At 42.2% G+C, this 10,398-nt stretch overlaps 1 protein-coding gene across 1 annotated transcript; it reads right to left on the bottom strand.

The window, feature by feature from the left end:
- Nucleotides 1-1,262: 1,262 nt before the first annotated feature.
- Nucleotides 1,263-3,072, bottom strand: LOC119361716 (cytochrome P450 71D11-like). The gene is made up of 2 exons (XM_037626842.1): nucleotides 2,106-3,072; nucleotides 1,263-2,000 (listed from the first exon to the last, which is right to left on the bottom strand). The coding sequence occupies exons 1-2, from the start codon at nucleotides 3,036-3,038 to the stop codon at nucleotides 1,386-1,388; spliced, it is 1,548 nt and encodes a 515-aa protein (XP_037482739.1). The 5' UTR covers nucleotides 3,039-3,072; the 3' UTR covers nucleotides 1,263-1,385.
- Nucleotides 3,073-10,398: the final 7,326 nt, after the last annotated feature.

The raw sequence follows: 10,398 nt of genomic DNA, 5'->3' as shown, positions 1-10,398 counted from the left end.
AATGTTTGTGTAGTTTATAAAATGTTTATTGTCGTTAAGAAAATGTAAAACGTGTATCTGGAAAAATATACCGTATATTCAAAAAAAGTATTGAAAACATTTATTTTAAATAAGTATGTAATGTGTTTGAATAATGTCGAAAGTGTATCCAAAAAATATTTCATGTATGCACTAGAAATGTACGTTGGGTACTGAGAATAATTAAACTTGTGTAGAAGAGAAAACCAGATACAGGTAAAGAAACAAAATAAAAACGAAAAAAACAATACGAAGGAAATCAAAAAACATAAAAACAAAAGAAAAACCAGAGAAAAATAAAGTGTAATAAAAAACAGAATAGAACTGATGAAAAAAACAGAGCAGCGCGAGCAACTACACTAATGGCCGGCCCAATTTAGCGAATACCAGCTAAGTCCTCTCAAGGTTCAAAATAGACCGGGATCAAAGAGTTTGGTGTGCTGATTTCAGGGATTGAGAGTTCAGGGTTTGATTTAGCTTTTGCCTACAAGTTTAAGGTTTATGTTGAACGTTTTCCGGTTGATGGGGTTGATGTATATGTCTCTTTCTTTTTCTTTTTATCTTTTTTTTGCCAAAATTCATGCATGCCTCATTCTTCTTATAATGGTTTGATATTCAAGGCAAAATTAATACAGAAGTTGAGTAGGTATTTTTGGAGTGCAGAGAACGGTCAAACTTGATCGCTAAGGCTAAATATAAAATGTAATTGAAATTGGGTGTCTTCCTATCACTATATGCACATTGGTTGTGTGGTCGACCATGCGGGTGTTAGATAGAACTGATACGGTTGTCCACGAAATGGATCAAACAATGAACCTAGTGGAAGCTATACATGCACACAGAGAGTGCTATGTACACATGCTTGTGGCATGGACGGTGCTCACCGCTGACATGTCCCAGGGCTGCAGGGCAGCCGTACCGGCGTCCTGCCCATCGACGTGCATAACATCAGTCGGTCAGGCTTTTCCGGCTGGCTTTCTCCGGTGGCGGTGAGCTGGGTAACAAGGTGAAGAGATAAGGGCGCAACTAGGGTTTTGCATCGGCACCTCTGGGAGCGACTTGCCGTCCGTCTCATGTCGAGTGTTTTTCAGTTGGATCGGTGTGTCGCTTTCTACTTATATTGGTTTGGTATTGAAGGCAAAATTAATACAAAAGTTGAGTAGGCATTTTGGAGTGCAGAGAGCGATCAAACTTGATCGCTAGCTCTAAATATAAATGTAAATGAAATTGGATATCTTCCCTGTGATCACTGTACGCACATTGATTTGGTACACCCACAAAAATGACCATGAGATAAACAAGAGCAAACAACTGACAAAGGCTGCTAGCGACGATGGTGTAACATAAGCTGATGGGTAGTGGGCTAGTTATATCGGCATGCGAACCACGGGAACCACCAGAAGGTCATGTTTCCGTCGTGAGGTTACTGTGACGACCTCTGCCATATCCAGGTCCACCGCCGCCATCCCGTGTGGCAGCTCCCAATCAAAGTGGTACAAGATACTAGCAAGCGCAAGTTCCATATTGGCCAGCCCAAACGTCATCCCGGGGCACATCCTTCGTCCCGCCCCAAATGGTGTGTACTCAAAGTCTCCCCCCTTGAAGTCAACGGTGTTGAATTCAAACCTCTCTGGCATGAACTCCTCTGGCTTGTCCCAATGCATCGGATCCCTACCGATGGCCCAAGCGTTCACAAGAACTGTAGCCCCCACTGGCACGTCGAACCCGAGTACCTGGCATGGCGAGCGGCATTCCCGTGGTAGTAGCAGTGGCAGCGCCGGGTGCAACCGAAGAGTCTCCTTGATGACTAGGTGTAAGTAGTGTATATTCCTTAAGCTCTCCTCCATCACTTTGCCTTGCTCATTGAGCACTCGCCGAACTTCTCCCTGCACCTTTTGCATCACCCTCGGGTTCTTTATGAGCTCGGACATGGCCCATTGTAGCATCGTTGCTGAGGTCTCACTACCTGCGACAAATAAATCCTACAAGCAATGGTCGGACGTCTTCAGTGCGCGACATATATATTCCATGTAGATGCATGTATTATTGAAGTAGTACCATCATGTGGTTAGTCGTAACTAGCTTACCGCCATCACGGCTTTGATCGTGTGTGTGGTGAGTGGGAACTCCAAGGAGTTATCTTCTTTCTGGATTCTCAAGAGCACGTCAACCAAGTCCTCCTCTTTGTCACCTGCGGCTCCTTGTGGCACTTGGTGCTCCTGGATGATGGTTTCCATGAAACCCATCATTTCATGGTGGTGGTGCTTCATCAGGCGTGGTTTTCGGCTGATGAGCATCGCTAAGCGTGACGATGGATAGAGGTCCGGCAAGCCGGGCCTCGAGAATAGCTCCATACTTTCCCCCATTAGCCGAAGGAACGTCTCCCGGTCCTTGAACCGGCTGCCTATAATGGCGCGCACTGTCGAGTCATTGACATACGATGACAGTAGTGCGCTAAGGTTCACCGCCGCCCCGGGTGTTGCCGTTGCCGTCAACACCTCCTGGAGGAGGCGCTGGACCTCCTGCTCTCGGATGCTTCTCGAGGACTGCACGCATCGGGCGCTAAGCAGCTCCACGGTGCAAATTTTGCGCAGCTGCCTCCAGGCGTTGCCGTAGGGCGCAAAGATGAGCCCCTCTGAGCCGTCAACAAGGGTCAATCGCTTGATCATGCTGATGGGGCGTGTCGCGAAGGCCACGTCGTGTGTCCTCATGACCTCGCGGGCTGCCTCTGCCGACGAAGCAACCACGATGGGCAGGTCACCGAGGCGGAGTAGCATCAGCGGGCCATGCCGCCGGGCAAGGTCGCGCATCCTATGGTGCGGAAGCTTGTCCATCATGTGGTGCAAGTGGCCGATCAACGGGAGCGCCCATGGCCCCGGCGGCGGCCTGGGGCCGGCTCGAAGGCGCGCCGCAAGGATGAAGTAGGCCAACGGGATGATGAGTACTCCAAGTGCAAGCAAGGGATTATGGCTTGCGTCCATTGTTTTTGGTGGGTGAGTGCCCAGCTCAAAACGCACCATCACAGGTTCATGAGAAAGATGGATTGGATACTTTTGCAAGTGCCGGCCATTACATAGTACTAGTACTTATGAAATTAGTTTCCAAGTGCCGGCCATTGGCCATCATATACTACTCTCTTCGTCCTTAAAAGAGTGTACTTTCAACTTTGTTGTAGGGTTAAACTATCTCAAAGTTTGACCAAGTTTGTGCAAAAATATATCAATGCTTCTGAAACCAAATAGATATATGACGAAAATATAATTTATCATTAATTCAATGCTACTAATTTGATGGCATAAATGTTGGTCTATTATTGTATAAATACGGTCAAACATAAAAAAAAGTTTGACTTTCCAACAAAGAAATACACTCTTTTAAGGACGGCGGGAGTACATTTGTATAGCTGCCGGCATTATTGAGAAGTAGCAGTAATTAACTTAGTGCCTACTTGGATGTGCTCAGTGATAAGAGCAATCTTTTCTTTAATTTGACCGAGTTCTTGCCTTGAAAGTTGTTAAGTCTAATTGTTGGCTTCCCTAAAAAACAAAGTATAATTGTTGCATCATTGCAATGTTTATAGTACAAAAAACAAAACATGAGGAGTAAAAGCCAAAGATGTTAATTAGTTGGTCAACTCCCGCACCTGCCCTTTTGTCCTGACATGAGAGGAATCCGGAAGAAATATCAGATAAGCATCGTACTCGACGACTTTTGTTTCTTCAGTTCAAACAAGCAAAGCATCCCAGTCACAGGGAAATATCTTAATCTTCTGTAGTAATCTACACGCTTCAGATCACTACTTTAGTAATCTACACACTTTTATATCAGTTTACAGAGGGAGTAATTAAGAGCGGTACTGTCGAGATTTGCAAGAAAGAAATACTGTGAGCACCTTATGATTACTTTTGTTGTAAATATAAACGTTATTTTCGCTCTCAATGACAAATATAAGCAATCCAAAATGCAGTTAAAGTATATTATTATACGTGGTATGTTCTTATAATGTTCTTATATTCAACCTGGTAGGATTGAGCACAAGCATATTGTATATGGGCAGAGCTATTGCACTTGTATTTTGAATGGAATATACACGTTTTGTATGGCGAAGTATTGGTAGATGTAAGTACTTTCCCAAGGCTTCAAACTGAGGTATTGTGTGTTGTTTTACCCCAAATATGGGCATAAAAACTGGATCAAGTTGCTTCAAGTTCCCGTGCGGCCCATGCCGGTCTTTTTTTCCAAGTGGGGTCTCACAAGTTCATTGTTCAGTCATGTATCCGATGATAGCTGGTACCGTCAACGGGGACTGAGTGAGAAATGGCATCCATGACAGCCTTGAGCGTCTTTCGACACCCAATGAGCCAACATGCCGCTGAAAGCGGGAATGAATGCAAAGACAAAGAAGATATCCTGAAGACAATGAGGGAGGCTTGCACACACGTGGAGGCCGAAGGTGCATACCAACATGAATAGCACAACAACCACACGAGCTCATGTGAATCGCACGGTCGCAACACTAGTGATTTCCCGCATGTTGGAAGGCAACTCGTCGGGTTCTGGTGGTTGATCTAGGCAGGATACCGTGGATCAATTTGGTTTTGTTGTCGGGTTGCGATGAGTGTCCAACTTCTTGTATGTTCCCATGATGCCATCCTCCTTCATATAGGCGCTTCATATAGACGATGGCCTTTCCCATCTCTGGGTCTGAGCATGGCTTGCGTTTAGTTTTTTCAGTGAAGAGTAGTCTTCAGTTTGATTCCATATGTGTCTATTGGGCTTCTTTCAAATAGGTTCATGGGCCTCTCAGACTCTTTCCTGGCAAGTGGGTCGTCATACATACACTATATGACGAAACTAACTTAGTTGGATGGGCTGTTCTAAAAAAATGGATGGGCATGGCTGCGATATGCATAATATTTTGGTTTCGTGTCACAGCTGACTTATTCAGCTAGCATTTCCTATTCAGTGCCCGCTAACGTGCATTTTGTTAATTGGCCTTGAAGGTGCTCTTGCCTGGGCCAGCCCATATACCCTTTTATTTATGTAAAATACAAAAAAGGTGCAGCCAACCGGATTCGAACTCACAAGGAAAATAATATATGACGCACGAAGTGTCACGCTGTGGAGGCTTCGCATAGGCTTCAAGAGAGCCGGCCCATTAGCAGTTAGCGTAGCTGTTACGGACAGGTGGTTTTCTCCCGGTTTGGAGGTTCCCTGTATCGGTTTTTCTTTTTTCCTGTTGGATTTTGTGGCTGGTTTTCTATAGGTTTTTTGTTTTTTGTTTTTCCTTTCTATTTCTTTTTATTTTTGTTTTCGTTTTTATCTTTTCTGTTTCTTTCTTCCTTTTTCTTTTCTTTCGTTTTTTCTTTTTTCAATAATTCGCAAATTTAAATAATGTTTAGAATTCAAAACTGTTCACAAATTTGAAAATATGTTCGGGGTATTCGAACCAATGTTCGTGTTTTCAAAAAAAAGTTCACAGTTTAAAAAAAATCATGTTTTAAAAAAATGTTCTCAAATTTCAAAAATATTTGGTTTACAAAATGTTCGTAAGGTTGAAAATTGTCAGTTTCAAAAAAATTCCCTGCTTTAAAACAAATGTTCGTATATTTCTGAAAATATTCACGTTTTTCTAAATAATATGAAAATTTAAAAAAAAAAGCGTATTGCTAAAAACTTGTTCACGCTTCCAAAATAATCTTTGCAATTTTGAAAAATGTTCAGAATTTCGAAAAAATATTCGCAAAAATAAAAAATGTTAAATTTTTTCAAAAAATTGCTCGCGTTTTTTGAAAGATAATCAGTCTTTTTCAAGAAACTTTCATTCGGTTTTCTTTTACTTTTTCTTGATTTTTCATTTTTCCTTTTTCTTAAATGCGTGGGTTTTTTCAAGAAATTTTTCTTCAAAATCTGTGCACTTTTATTCAAATTCGTAAACATTTTATTCAAATCAATGTGCTTTTATTCAAATTTTTGAACTTTTTTCCAAATCAATAGACTTTTATCAAAAAAATGGATTTTCCAATTTAATGAAAAAGTATTAAATTATATGAACATTTTTTAAAATAAAAGATTTTTTTTTGAATTTATGAACATTTTTTCCTGATTCGATCAATGTTTTTCTAGGTCGATGGACTTTTCTTTTAATGTTGATGATGTTCTTCAAAATTGATGGTTTTTTTTTAAAACGTGAACTTTTCTGAATTCACGTTTTTTTTCGTTTTTGCAGGATGAATTCGTTTATTTTTGTTGCCAAAATGTGATCTAACTAACCAGGAAAAAAAATGAGAAATCTAACTGGGCCGGCCCACCAGTGTCAGCACGTGTGCGCCAGTGAGCTTCGGTGGCACCTGAAGCGCCGAATAGGAGATCCCTCCCTATTCAGCTCTACAGTGCCACTGCGTAACAGCAATTTAAGGAGAAAAAGCCCACCAATCTTCCATTTGTAGGTAATAATCCACCAAAAGCATCTATCTGTAACTCTATAGCATCAAATGCCCTCCTAAGGATGATGATCGGTAGAACAAATCTTGTCGTCTGCCCATTCAGTTTATTCATACTCCCTTCATTTCACAATGTAGTGCGCTCACGATTCCCGAGATTCAAGTTTGACCGTAAATTTAACCAACAAGACCGATTGTAGCGGGAGCAAAAATTATACCATTGAATTCGTATTTTCGATATGAATTCAGTGATGTAATATTTGCTCCCGTGAAAGCGCGGGCGCACTATATTGTGGAACGGAGGGAGTACCTTGCTGGAACACACTCCTAACTCCCGAGTTTTTACACTACCATCAGTACAAGAATATCATTGACAATGCAGTACTCTCCAGCAACAGGAAAAAGTGCGAGGAAATGACACATAACAAAATACAATCTATCCTTAGAGAGAGGATTTATTTGCCCTAGACTCAAGTTATGGTTAGCATCCCAATCAGTCTCTTTCTAGTTTCTACAAACATTACAGGAAAAAAAGAATAAGAGTATGATGGGAATACACATGTCGAAACTTCAAAAATCACAAAAAATGTAGAGACGTAAAATTGGGGATTGTAGCTTCCTAGTTATTAGCACCTAAAAGGCTTGCAAATACATAGCCATTGTGCACGACGAAAACTGAAGAATAATACAGGACAACCATTGGCATGTTAAATCTAAATGCACTAAAGGTTTGAGCAGCTACTTGAGAGAATATTTGGATAGCCAAGTTTGGAGACCATTTATATTTATTTATTTGACCAAAAACAGTAGGGGAATGTGAGTCTTTTTCATTTGTAGTTAGCAAGGTACTGTGTGAGTCCTTCTCATTTGTAATTAGAAAGGTACTGTGAGTCTTTTTCATTTGTAATTAGAAAGGTAGTTTTACAAAGAGGAGTAGCAGAATTTAGTTACATGAGTTAGGAGGGAGAAAACCTTCCTGCCATTTACCCCCTGTCTTCCTAAATACTATAAGACCATTTAGAGATTGCAAGGGAATTACTCACACATGATCATGAGCATCATGAAATTGTTGATGGAGAAGGATTGATAATGATGACGGTGATGATCCCTCTCTCCAGAGCCACGAACGAACTCCAGATCAAGGCTCCCAATAAAGAACGGGAGGTGGCTCCGTACCGTACAACATGCTGAAATTTTCCTTCTCATTTTTTTCTCAGGAAGACGGAAAAAATAGCATTGGAATTAAGCCAGGAAGGCATCAAGGGGGCACAAGCCTGCCCAGTGCCCCCTTGGGCTTGTGGGCCCAGGGTGACCATACTCCAGCAGTTCTTTGGTGACCATACTCCAGCAGTTCTTTGCTCCGGTATTTTTCTTTTATTTCGTAAAAAAGCTTCATAAAGTTTTGTCCAATTCTGAAAACTTCTATTTCTGCATAAAAATAACACAAAGGTAGTTTGACTGAAAACAACGTCAGTCCGGGTTAGTTTTACTTAAATCATGCAAATTAGAGGCCAAAACAAGAGCAAGAATATTTGGAAAAGTAGATATGTTGGAGACGTATCAAAAGGTCATTCCCACCTTTCCAGCTTGCGACAATTGGCGCGTGCATGTGTTCCACTTGTTGCAACCTAAGAGTTTTCACTTTCTTCGTAGATTTGTTTATTCAAAAAGTTTTACTCCCTCCGTCCCAAAATAACTGTCTCAACTTTGTACTAGCTCTAGTACAAAGTTGTACTAAGATTGAGACACTTAGTTTGGGAAGGAGGGAGTATTACTTATTCAAAAGTTTTATATTACTTAAACGTTTATTCCAAATCTCGAACCGTTTTCATCGTTGGATTCCTCACGTCAAGATGTTACAAACTTGATCTCATGTTGATAAGTTTCAAAGAATCTTTTTATGAGAAAAAATGGACGAGAAAAACGAACGTTAACGGAGTTCACATATAAAAATTAACATGCCACGTTATTGCAAAGAGTGTTTTTTTAAAAGAAAAAATCATTCCGAGTATGGTCAAAGTGTGTTGTGTCACTTAAACATCAACGGAGTTCACGTAGATCCTTCAGCGCCAACTACCATTAACATGTGACTCCAAGTGGTAGCTTGAACACAGAACTCTTTTTTTTAAGGATATATAGTAATTTTTCTGTTCCATGATGTAAGACATTTTTGACACTAGTGAGATTAGGGTGGAGGGAGTATATATAAACAAGAAATAGTAAATAAAAATACATTTTGTTCAAGCCGCGTGGGCAAGATCGCGCGATTCAAGGTTACAAATTACTAGACGCAAATTAAGCACTCCATCCAAACCATACGAGACGCAGGAACAACGAACGCTTGCATGCACCGGGGAACCGATGAATTAAACTGATCAGTTCATGGGTCACGACGCGAGAGGAGCTCGGCGTCTACGTGCCAGCGGCGCCAGACGGGTAGGTCCACGCTAACACCGGCGCGGATGAGCTGGCGGCGGCCACCTCCGGTGACTTCGTCGTTCGTGTGGCCCGCGCCGCCTGCCCCCTGGTTGGCCAGCATCCTGCCGGCCACCGCGGTGGGCATGATGGAGCTCAGTTGCAGGACGACGCCGACCAGGACGAGGAGCAGCACCGTGTTCCGAGCACCGGAGGCCATCGATCGATCGCCGCTGGTGGAATGAGGAGCTTGCTTTGATTCTAAGTACTACTTGGTTACACTAGGTAGCAATGAGCTCAGGGGCTGGCTAATGTGTTTGCGTTGGTTTGATCGTGGCTATATATAACAGGGAAGCAGGGGGAGAGGGGTGTGATCTGCGTGGATGCTTTGTTTAATCGTTAAATAATATAGTACAGTTTAATTACAGCTATGTGTCTATGTATGTTGCTGATCACGAACGAACAACTGATCCAACTACCATCTGATTTTAAGATAGCTTACACTAATTTTTCCGCCTAATAACATAAATAAATTGTAGTTATAGGGGCCGATCGACCGAGCCCTGTGAGATCTCCAGACGTGGTTGACACAACAAGGATCTGTGTGACCGCGTTAATTGCTGGAAGAAGCATGAAACAGAAAATACTCCAATCATGGAACCACCGGGTTGTTGATCCAACGACGATGGAAGCTCAAACGACCGTATGGAGTGCACCGCAAGAATTATCATCGAGAGCGACACACAAGCTGTCATCAAGCAGTGGGAGACGACGAATTTGATTGTGCTGAGATTGTGTTTACCATACGCTTTAATTGTGTTTTCTGCAGGTAGGGAGATGATTCTGAACGTTAGCACTATTTATGTTTGGGGAGATGCGATGCCCCTCTTGTTTATGCATAGGATTTGCGGCACGTTCATGTTGGGTGGTACTATTTGGCTACTTAGCCATCCCTGTAATATCTGTGTCCGACTCAGAGCTTCGGATGGACTCCCGATTCGGCTTCAACTCAGTTAGGTGGCTCCTACACATTGTTTGCAACCTTGGGGAGAGTCGTGGGATATCTCTCTTTGCCACGCACCTAAAGCTGTGTGATCCTTCTAGAGGTATGTGTTGTGATGCACGACATTAGGGGCTATAGTCAGGTTAGGATTTAAACCGTGGTACACCCGTGCAGGGTTAAATTATTCAAATACCCATGTCTGTAGTTATAGGCAACTTGGAGTCTGTTAACTAGATCGTAGAATAACTTCATCTAATCTATTAATAAATTTGCAAAGTTGCCAACCACGTGAGTGCCTTGGGATTCTTCTTCATGGCTGATGCAAAGGGAAATGTAAGGTTGTGTTATGATCTATGGTAGCATAGACACTCAGATGTTGGCGCAACTTGCTCAGGCAATCACCGAGGCAGAGCTCTGGGGTTGCGTCGCACAGTCATTAGTATAAATGGCTCGCTTGTATGCTCTGTTTCCTTATCTGAATAGACGCAAGTTGTATCGTGTCTCTATAGACTCCAGTTT

Source organism: Triticum dicoccoides, chromosome 2B (genome assembly GCF_002162155.2).
Source record: "Triticum dicoccoides isolate Atlit2015 ecotype Zavitan chromosome 2B, WEW_v2.0, whole genome shotgun sequence".
Lineage (NCBI taxonomy): Eukaryota > Viridiplantae > Streptophyta > Magnoliopsida > Poales > Poaceae > Triticum > Triticum dicoccoides.
Note: the sequence above shows the minus strand (reverse complement) of the source record. Positions and strands in the feature narration are given on the sequence as shown.

Excerpts from the sequence above, each read along its gene's own strand:
- LOC119361716 (XM_037626842.1), bottom strand. The coding sequence starts at position 3,038 with ATGGTGCGTTTTGAGCTGGGCACTCACCCACCAAAAACAATGGACGCA. Across the intron at positions 2,001-2,105 it reads CGATCAAAGCCGTGATGGCG|GATTTATTTGTCGCAGGTAG; the intron begins GTAAGCTAGTTA and ends CATTGCTTGTAG.